Genomic DNA, 22,452 nt, shown 5'->3' on the forward strand with positions numbered 1-22,452 from the left:
TAAAAAGCCCAACTGCAAAAATGCTTGTTGTCTAAAGCCAGGCAGCTTTCTCTGGTTCTCCATCATGTTATTAACTTATTTCATATTAGATCTTGTGGTTCATTTCAATGCAAGCAGAAATATATCCACATTTCCTCTTCTTCCCTTAGATCAAAACCTTACATCCTTCTCTTTATAGTTAGGAAATGATCTTTTGGCCCATGTTTTCTCTTGAGAGTCGTAAGGAAAAGTGCTACTGCAAAAAGATGACCAAGCAGGCTGAGTCAGATTTCCTCGTGTTTTTCTTTTACTGCCTCTTCCATTTCTCACTATCACCATCATACAACAGGTAGCAGTGCCCTTATTGTGTACTAAACAAACTGTATTTAAGTTAAAAGAACTGACATTAACATTTTTTTGTTACTTTCTTGCTATGTCGAGAGTTTTTGGAGAGAAAAGGCTTAGTTGTTATGCTAATTTTTATATACTGACTGCAACATGCTGTTAGAGCTGTCAGAGAAAATAAACTTCATAGCTCACGTTGTGTTTTACAGTACTTGTTTTATGTGGTTTACATTGCTTTTTACACTTCTCTCTGAAGACCATCATGAGGTGAATGAGAGAGATTGTCCAATGGTCTGGAGAGGGATTGTTTTTAATACCGTGCAGTTCATTACCATTTAAAATTGTCCCAAAACTTTTGGTTTTAAGACAGTTAGTATTCTTGGGGGTGTGCAGGGACTTCTATACAGGGAGAGAGACACTAGTCCATCCATTTCACCATTCTTTCATTCAAGTAGCACACACTTCAGAGGATAAGCTAGAAACTCTGCAGTCCCTAGTCTTCTCCAGGCAGAAAGTCTTCCGTAGTGTAGCAGTTAAATGTTGACGTTGAATGTGAAGAGCTAGGGTTGTATGCTCTTCTTAGGCTTGCTGGAACAAATGTGAATATGTTTAAAAACTGAGGTCTAGCATTACGTTTTTAGACTGTGATGTTATTGAGATGGCTGTATTTTCCAAATTGTTGTTTTCTTGAACTATATGATTGTCCTGCTTGCTGAAATGCAAGCTCTTCAACTTGCTGACTTGGTGTTTTGTTTGACCACCTAATTTGGTCTCTAGGGAGCGAAAGCAACAAGCAGTGGAATCAGAAGAAGGAGTCATTTCAGACTCTCCAGTTCTGGCTTCTTCTTTTTCTGTGGTTAATCGTATGAGAAGAAAAAAAGAGAATAGGCATATCCGATACACAGAACATACACACCCAGATTTGGAACCTGCAGAAAGCAACAGTGGTAAGAGTATCGTATCTTTTTTTTTTTTAATTAATTAATTTTAAAATATATTTTTAAGGGCTAAAGAGACAAAATCTTGTGGTTTTTTGGTTTGGCTTTTTTCCACTTATGCTATAATGCATGGGAAAAAACATCTTTAGAAGTAACTGCTATATCAGCGATATGCTCAAAACTTATCTCAACCTCCTACTTTTCTTCATCCACATACACGTGCAAAAACAACAGATTTGCAACCCTTATCTCTTCTGTAACTGCGAATGAACTAAAAAAAATCTGCTAGGGTTTTACTTGTGCATACAGCTATGCCACCACCTAGTGGAGAGTGAAATAAATGTTTTGCGGCTCAGCAATTACTCTGCAATTAAAGTAATATTTCTGAAACTGATGGATACATAATTTTAGCAGCTACATGATCTTTCTTTTACTGGTATTGATGCACTGTTTGCGTTTGTTTTGTGTTTAAGTCCAGAAATACAGTGCACATTTAATTTCCAAACTTTGTTCTGTAATGTCATTGAAATACCTCTAATGTATTTTAACTGTAAGAAATATTTTTGTTAAATAAGAGAATTTGGACTTGTAATTTAATGTTACACAGGACATATGATAAACAATCCAGGTGCCCTTAATGTGTTAATTTATCTTGTGGAATAAAAAAAAAATAATATAAATAATATATGATTATCTTTAAATGTAGGTTTTGACTAAAAGCTTTCCAAGAATAAAAATAGCACAACTGTGGGGTGAAGGGAGTGGGTTGGTTATCCATGCCCTTTATTTTGCGTATGTAATTTTAGTGTTGTGAGTAATTTCTCCTTTCTAAACATACCTACTCCTCTCCATTTTCTGAATAAAAAATTGAGCTTCTAAATTAAAGCAAAGCTAAATATGTATGGAAATGGTGCAAGTACCTATCACGGTTAATAGCTATGAAAAAGCTGTCGGTGTCCAGATAAAAAGGACTACATGGCACAAAGTTGGTCATGATTAAAATGTCGGGGTTTTCACGTGATGCAGAAAATTGTTCCCTTGGATGGTTTACTCTTTAGTAGTTTTATTGCCATATTAACAGGTCAAATATACATTGCATACGTACTTTTTATGTGGTTAGTATAGAAAGTGATGTAGTCATGTGTCAGTATTGTTTTATCACTGACTTGCTAGGCTCATATTTGTGAGAGAAAGGATTAATAAGAAATATTTTTGACTAATTGTCATAGTGATACCACAGAATAAAAATAATTGGATGTGCTAAGGTTACTGAATATACTGACATATCAAAATTCACATTCAAGTGCTTTTAAAATCAGTATCATTGTCTGTATCTACACAAAATTACCACAACAGGATACCTAATTTCACTGTGTGAAAAATTTTCTACATCTTCTCCTAGAGTTTGGAAAAATTCCGCTGTATTCCACACAAGTGAACAGTCACCATGAAGAAGAGATACTAGTTGCAGACACCTGTGATGCACAACTGTCCCCTGTACCAAGTAAGTGTATTGACAGATTTAGTTCTAATTCCATTCAAAATAGGGCAAAAATATTGTAAAACTGAGGGTTCATCAACAGCTGAAGGTTCATCTCTTTAAACACAGGAGCCAGAAAAAGGGTATTATGTTTACTCACAGAATTGCTGCTGAAATGCCTATATTGTGATGCCTGTCTGTATGCCACTAGATACATGATCTAGTGGCATAGCATCAGGGCTTATAGCCAACAAATAAAAAGAAGTGCAGTGTAGCTCTTACTGCAGATATCTCATATTTTAGGCAACTTATCCAATGGTCTCATATGTGGCTTTCCAACCGTACAGGAGATAAAATATTCTGAGGATTACATTTCTGTCTGACATGAATATGTAACATTTAAAAGTGCTTCTGTTAATTATTCCCTTTTTTGTAATTGTGAATTGGTACAAGTCTTTAAGTCTTATGTCCTTCTTCATAAACAGTTCTTTGACAAAACTTTGTGTCCCTGATTTTTTTCTGTGAAGTATTTAACTATAAATGACTGCGACAGTAAGAATTTTGGAATTATTCGTGCAGGTCAGGGTTGTGGCGGTTGTTGTAGTCCTTGTACTTTCCCATCATATTACTTTGCTCTAATTTAATAAAATGATCAATGTTAACCTCGTGAAAGGAGGGAAACTCATCTATTTGTTTTCCTAATAAAAACACAAGAAAAATAATTGTGTCACCTAGGAAATACGGAACACAGGCATTTTACTATAAATACACATTACCGCTGTTCTATGTGTTTTTCTCAGCGTATTCATGCACTGGACTGAGAGTTTGAAAATAGCTTTTATGCTGAATTGTCTTTGTATTTTGATTTTGGGGGAGCTGTATTTAGATTGGAAGCATACTTCTCTGTGATGATGCAGCAGTTTGCTGTCATCAGAAATTCTTCTTCACTTACCACTTCCAGATACAATTTTTGTCTGACAGAGGTTAAACTATTTTCATAATTACTGATTTTAATTTGTGATCTTTTTAGTTCTGTCTGTACCATCTGTGTGAGTGGTGTAAGGTATTATAATGCATGTGTAATTTATTGTGAGCTTCTTTCTACTCATAAAGATAAACCAAGGATGGGAGGCTATCCTGTTCCAAAGCCATCTTTTAACTTGGCTGCAGTTGTGGCAGAAACAATTGGACTTGCTGTTCAAGACGAATCTGTAAGTAGTATTCCCAGATTTTTCACATAATCGGCTTTTTGTGCCAGTTGTTTTTGAAAACACTTTTTTTCCTTTCCATTAAAATTCTGCAAAAGTATTCCGAGTACCAATAAGCTCACTTTGATTTGCTTTTACTTACTTATTATAGATTTGCTTTAGCAAGAAGAGATACAACTGTGCTAACCTGTCCAGGGATTGGGGAGGAGGGTAGGGTTCCTGTTGTGTATACAACTTCCAAGTTTGACTAAGACAGTGGACTAAATCCTTGGGTCTGCCAAACTCCCTTTGTGCAGTAATCAAGTCTAGGACACTAAAAAAGATAATTTGGTGATGAGACTGTTTGGTGACTCAGGTGAGATTATTTGATGTTTTTGCTTGGTAACTACACTGAAAAAGACTATGTTTTTTAAAATGTGCTTTGGAATTATGAAATTTTTTAATTTCCCTAAGTTTTCTTTAAAGCTGTTAGTCAAAACTTCATCACTCTTGTAACTTTAACTATTTTTCAGAGCTTTGGTTCCATTTGAATGGGTCTTCAGAGTATTTATGTACAAACCTAGCATATTTCTAATTTTTAATTCTAATGGCTTCTCACGCTTCCTTTCTTTGCTTTCTTTTACTACCTGCAAGGAGTCCCAGAGTGTACTGAGTCCTCCCTGCACTAATACTGCTATAAGCCGGGCTCCAGAGACCATGCAGTCTGAAAACTCAAGAAAACATCCAGCTTCTGAATCAAGAAATGATGACAACAATTTAGGGTGTGTTTCTACTTGGCTATAAGAATATTGTTTTAAACGGGCTTATATGAAGTTCTGGATTTAGTAGAATTTAAAACCGTACAGCAGTTTGCTTTAAAGGTACAGATGTGGAAATAAATATTTTCATACTATACGGGCTTCTTTCAAGTAAATAACATTAGAAGCAAAGGAACTCATAGAATGCAAAACTGTGGACCTTTACTTCATTCTTAAACTTCTGATTTGGGCTTTCTATGTACACAGTCCCTCTGTCACTGACTTGTTATTGCAAGATATCTTTTGAGGCCCATAAACATGGGGATAAGGGGTCTGGAGCTAGGGTAGGAAAATGATCATAAAACTTTCTGCTGACTAGATATCATACCAGTTGACTGTTGCCCTTCCCACTATCCTCAGGATGTTGTGGTCTAAACTGAATTTTTTTTTAGCCCCTATTTGTCATCTTAAATATATGTTTTATTGATGACATGTGAAAAACAGAGTACCTGAAAGAAGCTTGCACATTTTTCTTTCACTTGCAGAAGCTTTGAGAATCTGTTATTGTTGTTATAAGATCTATACAAGAGCCGAGATAGACTGCTATCACAACCATTCTTGCTTTCTTCCATTTCGCTTCATTGAAAGGTAAAGGAGTCTTTGGTAGAAGAGGTTCCTAGGTAGGCTTAGTTCTGTCCTTAGTTCTCAGTTGAATGTGGAACAGAATTTCACACCATACTAAAATGAAGGACAAGGTTTGTGTTTTGTTTGCCTTTTACAACTCAAAGTGCAACAGTAGTTACTCCTAGACCAAATATTTCCCTTTTCTTTTTCCTCCTGTTTTCAGGTGATACTATCAGCTCTGACAGCTTTAAAGTAGATCACCGATAGGATCCCTTTCTTTCCTCCCAGCCTCCTGTGTACTCCAGAAAAATAGCTGATCTCTCGTTGTATTCAGTCTTTCAGATCCATCTCAGAATACTCCACCACATGTTGACTGGGATTCTCAGGTAGCCTCTCCTGTTTTTGGAGCTCCTAGCAATATGAAGAACAACTCAAGTACAAGTCATGCCTCGTGTATCTTAGATTCAGGATTGAAGCCTAATCTGAAAACCAACCTCTTCAACAATCCTTCCAGTTCCAAATGTCATAAAAGTAGATCAAAATCTGAAGATGTTGCTTTTGTTGCACCACTTAATCTTGGAACTGAAATCAACTCTGTTATCAGCCAAGCCTCTATCAATAGGCAAATGGTTTTGAAAAAGAATACTAATGAGGCTGTAACCTGTGTTGGAAACACTTGTGCAGCTAAAAATGAGGTGATCAAGAGCGATTTCCTTCTCGTACACCAGAGACAGCTAGAAAGCAGGTGTGCTAAGAGAAAGAAAGCTGAAGATGAGCATGCAATAAGCTGTGAAAAAGCATCCTTCAACAAAGAGAACTCTATGCCCTTTCAGTCAGATGTTCAGCATATTAATGGGGAGCATACAGTTGATAAGCCCTTGGATCTGTCTGATCGCTTCTCCGGAGTTCGTTGTCAAGACAAAAAACAAGGAAGTGAGGAGATCTGTAAAAATAGACTGAAACAGGTGACTCTGCATGACATTTTTTCACAGCTAGGGAAGCCCGTTCCTGAAGGTTCATCATCCATTCAAAATGCCAACAATGAGAGCTGTTTGTTTGGCAGAGATTTACAAGAGGAATCCTATGTACAAGAGGGAATGCTGGGAAAAACATTCCCAGATAAGAAAAATCAGCTCCAAATGAAAGAAGAAATTCCTCCCTTCAAAATTGCACCACTGCGAAGTTCTGCAGAAACAGAACAACTTTTTGAGGACGTGCAGGTATGCTTTTCTGATTTTATTTTTTTTTTCTTTTTTCTCCTTTGAAATACTATATTTAAGTTTTGGGAAATAGTAAAATTGCAATATGTTGTTAGGTTGCCAGTGGCCATGTACCAAATAGAAAGAAAACGAGAATAGGACGTGGAGAGTCTGAACCAGCATCTGTACTTCAACCAAACCCTTGTAGAGTATCAAAAAATAAAGCACTGCAAAATGAGCAAGGTAACTTGATGCAAATGTTTCTTTTATTGTCCCCCCCTCCAGCCTGTGCTATGGTTGAATAGAATTTTGCATATCTTCTTTTCTTCTGCTTTAATCGCTTTCTCTGTTCTGCTTCTAACTTAGTTTCAGCCCATTCAGGACTTCTCAAGATCACCCCCAACACTTTCAGTCTGTCTTCCTGGCATTCTTTTGCCACTATATAATAAATATACCATTGGCATTCAGCTGTAAACTCAACAGGCTAGGAATCTTGTTCTTTCTCATTGTTCTAACAGGGCTGTTTAATGCAGCATATGAATAATAGATACTGAAATAAAATTTCAGGAAGTTTGAGTTGAAACTGTATCAAATGCTTGAAAATTATACTAAACAAGATGGCTTATCCTTACACTTAATGTTTTTCATGATTCCTGATGATCTGTTAAAGAAATTTGTACCTTTAATGGTAATGAACAGATGCTGCCAAGTACTCATCCTAGAAGTTGTATCTTCTTTCCTGTTAAGTCCCAGTCTGAAAACTTCTGTTTTTTGGACTGGGATTGTAGAATCAGTGCTTCTGTACTCCTCAGCTGAGCTGTTACTCTGCATGCTTTATTTAGAAATACTCGCATTGTAAATTTAAAAGAAATCTGTCAGCAGTTGATATGGCCACGTAGCTTGCAATCTAAACCTCTACTTCAAAGACAAATCAAGAGCCACCTCTGGAACAATGACCAGACACTTTTATACTCTTTTGTATTCTAAGACCTGACTTTTGTATTCTTATCAATCTAATGTCTTCTATCCAGTATTAATACTACTGGATTTAGACAGTACAGCGATTCTTGCAAGAGTATTTTATATATTATGTACCTCATACAAACACAAAGGGGTGATGTGCTCCTGAATATGACAAAAAACTTACAGATCTGTTTCTGATTCTTCAGACAAAATACGATGTACACTAAATGAGCATGTTTATTGTTTGAGAAAAATCAATCCCTAAACCCAAAGATGAATGGATAAAAAGAAAGCTAACATAATTTTGACACTGTAGAATGCTGTTGGCAGAATTGGATTCTGATTGTTTGCCTTTTTTCTCATATTCTCTGCATCCAGACCTGAAAGATAAACCTTCTTCAGAAAATCTCCAGTGGAGCATAGACCCAGGAGCTGACCTTTCACAGTATAAAACAGACATTACTGTGATTGATACAAAGGTAAACTTCTGCAACAAGTCCGCATCTTCTATGATATCAAAAAATGCTTACTAAAGTAGAATCATGAACTTTATTCTGGGCAGATCAAAACCAGTTTTTAAGAAAAATCCAGATTCAGCTCATTTGATATTTATTTGCACTCCTGAAATGTTTATTTATGCATAGTACACTACAATTATCTTAAAGCATTTCCACTGCCTGATTGTATTTGATAAACTCAGCCAGGTGACCTAGTATGAAACTGATGCATTTGGGGGTGCTTTGGGGTTTCTTGTAAGACAAAAAAAAAAGTTCAAAATCTCATAGTTTTTCCTGTGAAAATATTCACTGTGATATCTCTTTATGTTAAGTAATAGAAAATGTGCAGATAATGACTATTATCTTTCTTTGAGTTGGGTGCAGGTTGTTTATTAGGATCTCTGAGAATTTTCCTGCAGTCTGTCTGTTTTGTCTCACTTAAAGGCTATCTTAACGTGTATTAATTTGACCAGTTTTTAATTTCTCTATGTTTCATTGTTACTTTTTATCTTTGTAGAATTTAACAGGAAAACTTAAGACATTTCTGGCCCATCAAGTAATGTAATCCACCAGATAAATGCTTCACACTTGAATTTCAAAACGTTATTCTCTTACCTAGATTTTACGTCTTTATCATGCAGACATTACTGCAGAACAAACATCACAGAAAGTGTCCAAAAAGATGCCAGTAACTGTTGTGATAACATTTCTGATATGCAGCGATGACACTGACTACACCAGTTGTTTCTGAGTGTAATTGTCATGTTTGCTTTTTCTATTCAGGATGGTTCTCAGTCAAGAGTCAGAGGGGAAGTTGTTGATATGGATTACACATATGTTAGTCAAAGCAGTCCAAGTAAGACTTTTTTTTTTCCTTTGGTTTGCTTTGGTTTTTTGGAGGAGGAAAAAGTGAAGGGCATTTTTTTCCCCTGTATGAATAGATAGAAATTTTTTTGCAGTACAACAGCAGTGATGTATTTTTGTAGGTTACAACGATCAGTCTGTTTCCTAGTAGAATGAGTGGTTGTTGCTGAGCTTTTTTTAACTTCGATTAAGAAAATTATAGGATTTGTGCTGAGACAGAGCCAGTAGCTATGCTTTTATAGTGCTTAAAGAGCTAAATAACCATATAATAGTTCTGATCTCACCTGCTGCAATCATTCTTACAACAAACAGCTTTGAGTTTGCTGTGTAATCATATCAGACTTTCTATGGGAAGACTAATTTCGTTTTTAATGGCATATAAATAGAACTAGTATACTTAAAATAAATCCGAATGTGTTTATATCACATTTAACTTATGGTATCTGGTGAATCATGGCTGCAGGGCCGTGACTTTTAATGGTGTGTTTTTTAAGCTGTTGCATCTTGATCACACATCCGTAGTTTATCTCCTACCCACAAAAAGTATTTCCTTCTGCTTGGATAACTTCATAATCTACAAGAACAATATTTCATGTATCCAGTTGAAGATATATCAAAATTATTTAGTAATTAATCAAATTTTAGAAATTGAATCAAGGTATCTTTATGAAAAATATATGAACATTGTCCGCATCTAAAAGATTGACAGAGAAGTTGCAGAAAGAGTAATTGTATTGCTGGAGTTGTGTTAAGCAGTACTGGAGCAGGAAGTAAATGTTAGTTCTTTTGATACACATTCAATCAAAATAAGCTTGTTTGACTTAAACTGTTGAGAGACTGATTTGGATGTTCATTATGCTTTTTGTAATAGGAGGAGAAAAAAAAAAGAATGATACCTTAACAGAAATGTTTGATCGGACAGCCCAAGAAGAATATGAATCCTGCCTACCAGAAGATAGTCCTTCTGCATGTGATGAAAAAGAAGTTCTTCATGATGAAGAGCGGGATAAGGGAGTAACAGCAGCAAGCAAGAAACTAAAGAGTGGGATATAATTTGTTTTGTCTTTATTAGCCTGGTTAAACTACAAAGTTGATTTGAAATTGGGCTCTGTTCTCTAGGAACAAATATGCCGAAGAAGCCATTAGTTCATTTTTCATAAATTCATGGGAAAACTTATTCTTTGTAAGGACATAACATAAGCCAGTATGAAAATTATTTCAGTAGTTCACTCGTATAGCCACCACACAAATATGGGATGTGTAATGGAAGTTCGCATAGGAGCTATACAGCAAAGCGACTCTTACACACAACACCAGGTTTTGGCCGCAGGTTACTTGCTTCCTTTCTTCTCCCTATCCTAGGTTCTATCAAAGGTTTCACAGTATTTTGTATTTTAAGCAACCTTTGCTATTCTATCTTTTTCACTTGTCTCGCTGCTGATTTTCTTCTACTCTAGTAACACTTTTTGATTGCTGATTCTACATTATTTTTAGTATTTTGAATCTGTTGTTTCAGACTGAATTTACATGGCATTTTTGTATTCCTTAATAGCTGGCTAATAATTTTACAGACATTTCTCCAGGCAGTCTGTTAACTTTATGACATGTAATTATTTGTTTTGCATGTATATTTACAGAATATGAGGATAAACAAGATAAAGCCAAGCAGAAAGCTTTTGTGGAGCCATATTTCAAAAGTGATGAAAGGTAATTTTGTTTGGTCTGTATAGGCATTTCAAGGCTCTTTATATCCTCCCTATAGGGAACTTGTTTTTCCCCAAAATAAACATGTTTGTGTGTAACCTACTAGCAGCTGAAGATGCACAGGTAAAAGTTCTAGTGAATTAGATAAAAGCTTTAGAAAAAGCTGGGGTAGGGGAAAAAATAAACATTGAGATGCCTATCTATCACGGTTGCTGAAGAGAAGGGATTGCCTCTTCCGCTTTTTATAATTGTTTGAAGGCAGTATTTTGTAATCCATGTTATTTCTTACACACATGTGGTCATGCGTAAGTTTATGAGCAAAGAGCCTATGAGTTGCTTGTACAAATACAAACCTTTCCTTCTCTGGCATTTTTGCCTCTTCCTCTAGGCAATAAATGAGTAGTGTTTAACAACTGTACCTCTTAGTGCTTCCTCTCTTGCCTTTCTGTATAATTATCATTGGTAGTCTGAATCTTCATTTCATAATGGTATCAACCCCTTCAGTTAAATAATTGTTAGCTTATTTTTTACCTCCAGCATGTGTTTTCGTTGTAGAGGAAAACTCAGTTAGTGTTTTGTGATCAGATAAGTTGAAAAGAATCTGTTACTTCTTTTATTGAACCCAACATAATATTCCTCTTGCAGGAATCAGTGCAAGCACTACTGTGTCATGGACAAAATAAATATTCTACACAAGATCTATATTAGAGAGATTTTGATCTAGTAATTACTTTCACACTATGAAAAGCCATAATGAGGAGATGCACATCTGGTTATGTAAAAGATATATTACACTTAAAAAGTCCTGGAACTGTTTGAGTTACAAAAATAGTCCTATTCAGCTATGAAATGCAGCATGATTGGGTTTTGTAGGCATTTTCTGATGTTTTGCAGGCATTTTGTGATACTTTTTATTTTCTTGAGACTCTCCTTCATTGTGTTCTAAAAACTGAAAATTTCCAGACGTGTAGGAGAAATAAATGTACTATAATGTGAAAACATTTTTGTTTTTCAGAAAGAATACTGTGTTAGATTTTCCTCATATTGAGGTTATTCGAAAAAAAGAAGAAAGAAGAAAATTGCTTGGCCATACTTGTAAGGAATGTGAAATAGTAAGTAGTTCTGTAAAATTTGGTCAGTCTTCCATTCTTCCAACTCCACTAGTGGCTAAGTGCTAAAGTGCTGTTGAAATTATGAATCTGGTTGCACCATCATCAGTACATACAGTAGCAGAGAAGCGTTTACCAAAGCTGTTTTACCAAGTTTTGGATGGGTTGGTTTGTTTTTAACTATTGTAACTGCATATAACTTACAGTCTTATTTTTTTGTGTGTATCTGTTTGAGGATAGAAACTTCTTACATCGTGGTTCTAGTAAGATTTTTGTTAATCAAAAATACGTTAGCTAGTCAAAGAATAATTACAAGTTTCTAAACTTAGCTCAAAAGCTCTACTGAAATTTACAGCTACTGGAGTAAGTCTGTTCTATGTCCTATTGTACCTATATAGAGATATATCTTCACAGAATTCACAGAATTGTTAGGGTTGGAAGGGACCTCTGGAGATCATCTAGCCCAACCCTCCTGCCAGAGCAGGGTCACCTACAGCACGTTACACAGGACAGCGTCCAGGCGGGTTTTGAATGTCTCCAGAGTGGGAGACTCCACCACCTCTCTGGGCAGCCTGTTCCAGTGCTCCACTACCCTCAAAGTAAAGAAGTTCCTTCGCATGTTAAGATGGAACTTCCTATGTTCAAGTTTATGCCCATTACCCCTCGTCCTATCACTGGGCGCCACTGAAAAAAGACTCCTCCCATCCCCCTGGCATCCTCCCATTAAGTATTTGTATGTATTAATAAGATCCCCCCTCAATCTTCTTTTCTCTAGACTAAAGAGACCCAAGTCCCTCAGCCTTTCCTCATAAGAAAGGTGCTCCAGTCCCCTAATCATCTTTGTTGCCCTTTGCTGGACCCTCTCCAGCAGTTCCCTGTCTTTCTTGAACTGGGGAGCCCAGAACTGGATGCAGTACTCCAGATGCGGCCTCACCAGGGCAGAGTAGAGGGGGAGGATGACCTCCCTCGACCTGCTGGCCACACTCTTCTTGATGCACCCCAGGATGCCTTTCGCCTTCTTGGCCGCCAGGGCACATTGCTGGCTCATGGTCATCCTGTTGTCCACCAGGACTCCCAGGCCCCTCTCCACAGAGCTGCTCTCCAGGAGGTCAGCCCCCAACCTGTACTGGTGCCTGGGGTTATTCCTCCCCAGGTGTAGTACCCTACACTTACCCTTGTTGAACTTCATAAGGTTTCTTTCTGCCCAACTCTCCAGCCTGGCGAGGTCACGCTGTAAGGCAGCACAGCCTTCTGGCGTGTCAGCCACTCCTCCCAGTTTTGTGTCATCAGCAAACTTGCTGATGGTACACTCTACCCCTTCATCCAGATCATTGATGAATATGTTGAACAAAACTGGGCCCAGTACTGACCCCTGAGGGACAGGGTTTGGGTTTTTTTTTTCCCTTGTTTTCTGGGGTGTCTGTGTTTTCAGATAATTGCACCAGCATAGGTGCCAATGTGTATATATGTGTAAATGCATGCAAAGATATTTACATTAAATTAATGTAGGTTAAAAAGTATGAAATTTAAGGTTTCACATCACACTTTTTTCCTACCTTTCTAATTACTAAACTGCTTTCAGATACTTGGTATAGAGATAAAATATTGAATTAATTACATGTATAATAAGGACATACTTCATTTGGTCATTAATAGACTTTCAGGCTGGAGTTAATTAGGCAATGATCTTGTACATTATGACTCACCAGAAGTGTGGATTGATGACTGAATACTGATGGATTATCTGGAATCTTAATTTCCACACCTATATAGAACCAACACTTTTCTCCTGCTATTCACTTTGTAGTTAAGTCACATTTACTTTGCTGAAGAAATTTATTAGAGTCTATTTTTAATAAAAACCCAGTCTTGAAAAATAGCTTTTGTAAAACTCATTAAAGACAAATAATTAAGTTCTACAGTCAACTAGAAATACCATTTTCAAAAATATGGTTGATTTAAAGAATTTGAGAAAAAACACGGTGTTGGGGAAAAAACAAAACCAAAAAACCCCAAGCTTTTATTCTGTTTCTTGGCCAAGAGACGTGTTAAGTGTTTTAATTTCCTGTCTCTGTAAGCTACAGATCTCCTCTCAGCAAATCCAGTTCTTGTTACTTTCTGGCAAGTTAGAGTGGTAACTGGTGTTTGGAAACATTTACAGTTCCCATTTTACAATATTAGGTTTCTACATTAAACTTCAGAAAAGTTTGGGTTTATTAGGTTTTCTGTTGTTGGTGGTTTTTTTTTAAAGTCTACACCATTCAAAATTAATGTCTTGGAATGTGTGAAATGCTTGGCTGTGTCATTGCACCATAATAAAACAAGCTTTGAATGAAATGCCTATGGAAAAAGGGAGTATTGGACAAAGCATAAATGATATTTTAAAAAAAGTATTGGCTTACTTATTAGTCGTATGGATTTGAAAAGTCTCCGAAGTCTAAGGAAATACTTAAGGAGGGGGTAGAAATCAGTAAATTGTTTCTGGCCATGTGCTGCATGCAGTATGAGAGTAGGAAGAGTTATCTGTCATTTTGAGAAGATGCGAGAGATTAACTTCTGCACATGCCATAGCAGACTGATCTCAAAGTCCTTTATAAGTCCTTTTGTTAGAACTTTGTGGAAGCATCTCATTCACTTTTCAGTGTAGAACATTTGATAAGAGGTCTTGTTTTGGTTTGTTATGACTTTGCGATGCGATCAGAGAAAGATTGTATGCAGGAGTTACTGTTAGCTTGTAAAAGTAATGTTTGTGAGTGTGGTTACTAAGTCTAGCTATGCTTTAGATAAGTAGGAGAATTAGTCAGATGCTTTTATATATATTTAGGTTACAGAAATTACTCTGTAAGTAACTGTGCCAGACTAATGAGCGGAACATTTTAAGGGTTTGTTCTCCTTTTGAGACTAAATTGTAGAGTTCTGTAAACAGTTCTTTTACAGTGAAGATTCTGCAGGATGAGATTTTGCATATCTTTTCACACATGGAAAAGCCTAGCTCAAATGTCTTGTGTGGGTTGAAAATGCTGTGGATAGTGAGATCAATGTAGAAAACAGCTGAGAGTTCTTTTTGCTGTTTAGCAGACATATATGTAACTTTCTTATTCTTTGTCAATCCTAATAGATTTCTTAACAAGCCAAAATAAAAAAAGTTACTAATTTCTTTTGAATACATACTTAGCTTGATTATTCATTGGTCTTTTTATTTTCTGTTCCTACAGAACAGTACTATATTTTTCATTGTTTGATCCGTAAATATTCCTCACCAATCATAATCATTTTAATTTCCCCCAAAAATGCAGCACACTGCAAACTTTTAGTGGGTGAACTTCTAAAATTCCAGGCTAATTTAAAGGACAAACATAAGCTGCACTGCTAATTATCTGTAAATAAGACTCAGCTATTAATCTATTTGGTTTACACAGATACCATGGAATTCTTATAATTAATTTTGTTGACTTAACACCATGTCATTTCTTAAATTTTATCAGTGAAAATCGATGTGTGTTTGATAATAGTTACCCGTTCCTCCTCTTTCATTAGTCTCTAGATCTTTAACTGAGTGACACAGACATTTTTCCAGCGGGGTCTTTGAAGTCCAGGTGCATAAGTGACCCTACTCTATCTGACTCAATCCCCAAGCTGCTGATATCCACTTAAGTTCTGGTCTTGGCATAGGCTTTTTCCTGTTTAAGGGAACATTGTATAAGACAATGGCAAACATTTTCAAACTAAGTGTCTCCAAATTCAGTGACTGAAAGGGGTTCTACTGTCGAGAGTGTGGGAGTATCCTGGGCTTATACGCAGTATATTTTGAAGAACTTTTCACTAGGGGCTTATAACCATTCCTGAATGTTACCTTTGGAACTGGCAGTTTATTCTATCCTGTCTACCAGGACTTTGTAGTAGACAGACCAGCAATCTGAAATTTTGGGTACAACCTGCTAACAACCTGAATCTCTGTTCTTGGCCTTTGAGAGCAGAACGTGTTCTGGTGTCACACTTTATAGAATGGCAAGAAATCTGGGTTGATTTGAGGGGGAAGACAATGTGCCTCAGTTTCAGGCAGAGTTGTGGTTCCCACAGACTGCAGAATCACAAAATGAAACGAGTCTACTTTTCCTAGTTCATTCAGTTTTGTCACTGACATTTTCAGAGCTGTGATTACTCTTTTCTACACAATCATCAATATTTATCTCTCTGGATTTTTCAGAGGAGGATTTTTATGCCTATTTTATACTTTGTCTACCATCTAGTAGGAAAAAATGAATTTACTAGTGTACTTCATGATTCCAAGTAAGTAGGTTTTCTAAAATCCTGCCAGTAGATGGAGACAAGAAGTAATCTCTACTGACAGAGATATTCTGTTCCTCTCCTGATTTCACCAGTCTAGATCACTTTCCAGCTGTTTGAATGAGGTTTTAAACTTTAGATTGCCTTTTTGAATTGTAACACTATCATTTCAGTAGAATTGTTTTACCCCTTTTATGAGGGTCAGGTTTCTTGTGCTATCCAGATGGTGACTGTTGGCTTGCCACTTGAATCAAACAGTGCATTCACTTTGAAAATATTTTGGTACTCTGTGACATCAAAGTGCCAGATTGCTATTTTTAGAAGATGCTAACTAGAATCACAAACTAAACCAGTAGAAAACTGCATTAAAAAAAAAGCTCTCTCTCTATGCTGCTACTCATGGGAACACCCAGGAAAAAAGTTTGGAAAGTACGTACTTGTTGCAGTCCCCAGTACAGCCGACAGGGATGAAAGAGTAGCTAGCTAATTTACTATATACTCTAGAGCATGCCCAGCTGGCAGATAGTTCCTGGAGTCCCAGTGTCAGTCAGCTAGTTAAACTAGCTCTTTATTTGAGGGTAATAAAGTAGGAAGCATTTGACACTCGTTTGCTGTTACTGTTACTACTGTAAATTTAGACACTGGAAGTGATTCTGCAGCATGGATTTTGTGGTGCGTTTTTTCACTTTATTTTATTTGCAAATGTGAGCTGACAGTTAGTTTATTAGAAAATTCCCATCTATGTCAACACCTGAGCTACTTAGTTTTGTAAAATCAGTATAACTGTTGACATAGGTAATTGTACACATGCCTAAACCTTGTACCTATGGTATGTTAAAAGATATAAAGCTAACAAACTTGCCACCATAAGGTTATACTTAATCTGTAAATTCAGCAAGCTTTTAGGATAATGGCCAGGTGTTTGTCATTTGGATAACAAATCTCTACTCTTGGCTATCCTCACCATTATTTTTAGATAACTGTGTTAATAAACAGTGATTGACAATGTTGTTGTGTAAAGCAGTTGCTCTATATGAATGAATTTAACCTGGATTTTTTTTTTCCCCCCCTAACATTCAGTATTATGCAGACATTCCAGAAGAAGAGAGAGAAAAGAAACTAGCTTCCTGTTCAAGACATCGATTTCGCTACATTCCTCCAAATACTCCTGAAAATTTCTGGGAGGTTGGGTTTCCTTCCACCCAAACTTGTGTGGAAAGAGGTTTGTGCCAAAAAAAAAAACTTACAAAGCACTTTTGAAAGCTAATTTTTTTTTTTTTTTCTAAAATGGTTCCCTGAAATTATCTTTTTCATAAAGCAGCCTTTCTCACCCAGTCTTGTAGAGGTCTGTTTACTTACCAGCAGCCATTATTTTGAATATAAGGGAATATAAGGAAACTTTCTTAAAGCCTAGGTAGAGAAGGCAGAAATAATTGGGATTTTCATAGAACTTAATTAAAACCCTACGTCTCTTTTAACCAAAGCAAGAATTGGGTCAGTGTTTTCAGAGGCAAAGGCTAAGAAATTGTACTTGCTGAGGAGAGACAGGCAGCACTGTTGACGTCCTTTGTCTGTGTCTTTAGAGCTCCATAATACCACATGATATTGGAAATGTTGAAGGTAGGCTGTAATAGATAGTTTTTAATACAGGTACCCTGCTTGTTAGTGACACTCAAAAGCTGTGTGGGTTTGTGTTGTGTTTTTTTTTTCCCCCCACTCCTCTTTGCACAGAAGATTGTTCTTTCCTAACTAATTTTTCTAAATCCTGGAGCTTGGTATAAAAATGAGTTTTTACTAATAGTGTTAAAGCATGATGAGTTTGTAGTGTACTATACATAGATTTCTTTAGAAGAGGTAAGGAGCCCTATATGAACTCTCTTTGAGTTACTTATATCTTTATTTGTGCATATGTTATTAGCTGTGAACCATTAATCTTCACTTATTTTTATCTGTTCTTGTAACAGTTTCAGGTTAGGCATAGGGAAATGTAGCAAGAGATGTGTATGTGTTCTTGTGTGATAGTGTTGCAGTGTCATCCTTAATCTTTCAGAACAGGGAGCCTTGATTTCTAGGGACTTACCTAACTTTTGTAGTGCAAATCATACTGCCTAATCAAGATATATTCAGTTGAGTTCATTTTAATTTAAAGCTGTATTTCCAAGAGGTATGTGTATTTCAAACATGGTGTTCAGAACTTCAAGCCTCTCCCCACATTCTGGGGGACAAATGTCAAATTCGCTTTTGAAGCCCTAGTCAAGTTTCCCCTTCTTAAATATCCACTGCAAAGGTTTAAGCTAGTCGTAGAATTTGCAGACTGTTAAGCTTCCTCAGACTCGGTTAGGCTTTGGGAAAATGGTTCTTTTTTTTTTTTTTTTTTTTTCATCAATTTTCCTTTGGTATAACACAATGGAAAGTGAATCCCTCAGTGCAACTAGCCAGCACCTCAGGAACACTGCTGAATCGCCACTTTCTTTGCAAGTAATCTCTTTCCTGTCTTCGGCTTGGCTGAGGCTAATCCATTCCTCCTTTCCTTAAGTAATGAAAGGGAGTTCTCACCGCTCTAGAACCACCTTTGGTTCTTGATCATTATCTTTTAAAATGAACAAATCATAGCCTTTGCTCTTCCAACCTGGCTGCCTCTTACCTGTTCCAGCCGATGAGAAAGCTGGTCTAAACTAGGCATGTCCTGTTAGCAAGATTGTCTGTTACTACCCATTTGGAAACTGCTTGCAACCTTGTTAAAATTAGCTTCTTGGCTGTCGTCTTGTTCTGCTAGAGTAAGAGCTGTTCAGTTGCTAATGGTCTTCAACAGCATATCAGAGGCAGAGTTTAGATCAGCCCTTTCTTGGTAAAAAGCCATATTATACAAGACTGCAGCAAGAAAACCAAAACAATGGGGAGAGTTCCCATGATGAGCAATTGCAGCTGTCACTCAGAAGCAGTGGGGTACAAAGGATGTATTTTCTACTTCTTAACTGGTATCTTGAACCAATTGTAGTTTGTGTTGTTTTTTTTAAAATAACTGAGTTGTATAGACGGCATTTTCCAGCTATGAAGTAGGAATCTACTACTCCCACTTCAGCAGATGTTAGTGCTGATAAACAGTAAAGGTTTGACAAAAGCCAGGGGCTGTAACTGATTTGCATAAAATGTCTGCTTACTATCAATGCTGGCTAAGTTGAACGTTAGGAATTTTCTATACACTTTTCTTATCAGAGAGCTTTCAAGGTGTGTTTTGACCATAGGTTCATGTTTGGCTTTTTTAAATGCACAAGTCTTTAATAAATAAGAATGCCTTCAAAACAGAGGGATGTACTATTTAGACCCACAAAACACACGTGCCTGAAGTTTCCTGTGTATGACTAGGAAATACGTTTTTTTTAAGTGATTTTTATTGGTCAATTTGATTTGCAGTACCTACATACTTTTGTTACTCTTATGTAAAATCTTTTGTAGAAAAGACATGAAAAATGCAATTTTGTTTTGAATAGGTGAAAAATTCATTATTTCCATTCTCTTCTTCAGTATTATCTATCTGTATTGCATTACTATACAGTCATCTACTAGACAGCAGCTGAGTGTTTTCATTAATGATATTGTACCCTGGGATCTCTGACTCTTTGTCAAGTGAGAACCAGTGGCCATAAAAGAAAAAAAAAAAAGACAATTTATTTTTTGAGGGTAAACAAAAAAATTAAACTGAAGTTACGCGTGTTTTTATACTGTATTTCTTACCTCAGATTTGTGCTTATTCTTTTAAGGATATATTAAAGAGGATTTTGCTCCCTGTCAGCGTCCAAAACGAAGGCAGCCTTATGCAGTAATGTTTTCTCCAAAAGGCAAAGAGCAGAAGACATAAAGGATGGGGAAGTAAGGCACACCAACCTGAAGAGTATCTTTCCTGATCTTAGATATTTATAGTTAATATAAACTTGAAATAAAGAACTGTTTTCCACAATGATAGATAAATCATTTAATTAAATATGTAAATTTTATAAAATTCATTTGAAAATTTGATGTACCAGGAAACAAAACTATTTAATGTATGTTTGTTTCATATTTTGTTAATACATTTTGTATCAATTTTTGCACCTGTCAGACAATGAGTCTCCCATTTTTTTTCCTTTGGAGTCAACAGCTAAAATACCAGCAAATCCCGTCTAAACTTTGTGTCAGTGAGTAACTGCTTTGAAGTCACTGAAATCAGTTGTTCTTGCAAGGTCTAAATGCCTGTCATGGGAACAGAAATGCAGATTTTGTTGGGTGCTTTTATTTTGCACTGGATTTTTTTTTTATATAGCCTTTCTCTTTTGGCAATAATGGTTGTATCTACTTGTAATAAAGCTGTATTAAATATGAAAGGTATCTAGTGTTAATAGTTTGGAGGTATACAAACCCTGTAGTCTAAGTGTCTGTCTTAAATTTTTGTGTTAAATGTATAGCACCGTGTTTTCCTCAGCATTTAAATTAGAATATCCAATATTTTTTTTTCTTAATTTGGATCTGTTTGTGTAGCTATGTCTCATTTATTGATAAGAAGATAAGCATTGTTACTTCTAAATTGGGATGACAACTATGTGTGGAGTTCTCTTAGGTGATGACCATTGCTGTCCACTAGATTATGAAGAATTCTCCAGGGGTGTTTGGAGATTAGCAGATGTGATACCCACCTACAAGAAGGGCCGGAAGGAGGATCCAGGGAACTATAGACCTGTCAGTCTGACCTTGGTGCCAGAGAAGCTTATGAAGCAGATCATCTCGAGTGCCATTACATATTATTTACAGGACAACCAGACTATCAGGCCCAGTCAACACGGGTTCATGAAAGGCAGGTCCTGCTTAACGAACCTCATCCCCTTCTATGACAAGGTGACCTGCTTGGTGGACAAGGAAAAGGCTGTGGATGTTAATTAGCTAGGCTTCAGTAAAGCCTTCGATACTGTTCCCACAGCATTCTCATGAAAAAAAATGTCTACCCAAGGCTTTGACAGGCATACACGCCACTGGATCAAACACTGGATGGATGGCCGAGCCCAGAGAGCGGTGGTGAATGGAGTTAAATCCAATTGACAGCTGGTCACAAGTGGTGTTCCACAGGGCTCAGTGTTGGGGCCACTCCTGTTTAATATCTTTATTTATGAGCTCGATGAGGGGATTGAGAGCACCCTTAGTAAGTTTACAGATTGTCGTGGTTTAGGCCAAATCGGCTACTGGGGACCTGGAGGACCCCAGATGGGACCGACAGATGCTCTCCTCTACCCCTCTTCAGAGAGAGGGGTTAGGTGGGAGTGTTGATCTGCTTGAGGGTAGGAAGGGTAGGAAGGATCTGCAGAGGGATCTGGACAGGCTGGATCAATGGGCTGAAGCCAATAGTATAAGGTTCAACAAGGCCAAGTGCTGGGTCCTGCACTTGGGTCAAAACAACCCCATGCGGCGCTACAGGCTTGGGGAGGAGTGGCTGGAAAGCTGCCTGGCAGAAAAGGACCTGGGGTGTTGACTGACAGCCAGCTGAACATGAGCCGGCAGTGTGCCCAGGTGGCCAAGAAGGCCAACGGCATCCTGGCCTGCATCAGGAATAGTGAGGCCAGCAGGGCTAGAGAAGTGATTGTCCTGCTGTACTCCGCACTGGTGAGGCCACACCTTGAGTGTTCAGTTTTGGGCGCCGCAGTATAAGAAGGACATTGAGGTGCTGGAGAGGGTCCAGAGAAGGGCAATGAAGCTGGTGAAGAGTCTTGAGAATAAGTCAAGAGGAGCGGCTGAGGCAACTGGGGTTTTTTGGTCTGAAGAAAAGGAGGCTGAGGGGAGACCTTATTGCTCTCTACAGCTGCTTGAAAGGAGGTTGTAGAGAGAGGTGGGCATTGGTCTTTTCTCAAGTTCCAGCCAATAGGACAAGAGGAAATGGCGTCAAGTTGTGCCAGGGAAGGTTTAGGTTAGACATCAGGAAAAACTTCTACACTGAAAGGGTTATCAAAGACTGGAACAGGCTGCCCAGGGGGTGATTGAATCACCATCTTTGGGTGTATTTAAAAGCTGTCTAGATATGGTGCTCAGGGACATGGTTTAGAAGTGGGCCTGGTAGATTAGGTAACAGTTGGACTTGGTGATCTTAAAGGTCTTTTCCAGCCATAATGATTCTATGATTCTATTTTAAATTAATTTTTTATAGCAGAGGATATAGTTTCATACTTTTGCATTTGGAGAGCAAAAGCGTACAGTATCACAGAGGCGGGGTAATGCTTTTACATCAGCAGGCAGGCCACAGGCCACTGTAAGATACTTAAGCACAAAGCAGCATTCTAGAATAGAATAAAATGTTCAAGCAGCATATGGACTTAGGTTCAACCAGTGAGAATTCTCTTTAAAATGAGATCATAAAGCAAGCAACTAGTTAAATGCCTTAAACCAAAATGAAAGAATAGAAAGTACAGATGCTTCTATTTTGTATATATATTTACAAAATATTTCTGTACTTTCTATTGTTGTATTTTATATGTATATACACACACACATATATAGCC

At 37.2% G+C, this 22,452-nt stretch overlaps 1 protein-coding gene across 1 annotated transcript in view; it reads left to right on the plus strand.

Annotated features, from left to right (window-relative positions):
• RBBP8 (retinoblastoma binding protein 8) overlaps nucleotides 1-20,029 on the plus strand; it is a 35,776-nt gene extending 15,747 nt beyond the window's left edge. Inside the window, exons 6-18 of the mRNA XM_009886629.1 lie at nucleotides 1,102-1,271; nucleotides 2,665-2,766; nucleotides 3,856-3,953; nucleotides 4,584-4,711; nucleotides 5,646-6,531; nucleotides 6,627-6,753; nucleotides 7,852-7,952; nucleotides 8,754-8,826; nucleotides 9,706-9,876; nucleotides 10,472-10,541; nucleotides 11,554-11,650; nucleotides 17,015-17,156; nucleotides 19,696-20,029. Of these exons, the coding sequence (XP_009884931.1) occupies nucleotides 1,102-1,271; nucleotides 2,665-2,766; nucleotides 3,856-3,953; nucleotides 4,584-4,711; nucleotides 5,646-6,531; nucleotides 6,627-6,753; nucleotides 7,852-7,952; nucleotides 8,754-8,826; nucleotides 9,706-9,876; nucleotides 10,472-10,541; nucleotides 11,554-11,650; nucleotides 17,015-17,156; nucleotides 19,696-19,793 (2,263 nt within the window). The 3' untranslated portion in view covers nucleotides 19,794-20,029. The remainder of the gene's footprint in view (nucleotides 1-1,101; nucleotides 1,272-2,664; nucleotides 2,767-3,855; nucleotides 3,954-4,583; nucleotides 4,712-5,645; nucleotides 6,532-6,626; nucleotides 6,754-7,851; nucleotides 7,953-8,753; nucleotides 8,827-9,705; nucleotides 9,877-10,471; nucleotides 10,542-11,553; nucleotides 11,651-17,014; nucleotides 17,157-19,695) is intronic.
• The last annotated feature ends 2,423 nt before the right edge of the window (nucleotides 20,030-22,452 follow it).

Source organism: Charadrius vociferus, unplaced genomic scaffold, assembly GCF_000708025.1.
Source record: "Charadrius vociferus isolate BGI_N301 unplaced genomic scaffold, ASM70802v2 scaffold45, whole genome shotgun sequence".
Lineage (NCBI taxonomy): Eukaryota > Metazoa > Chordata > Aves > Charadriiformes > Charadriidae > Charadrius > Charadrius vociferus.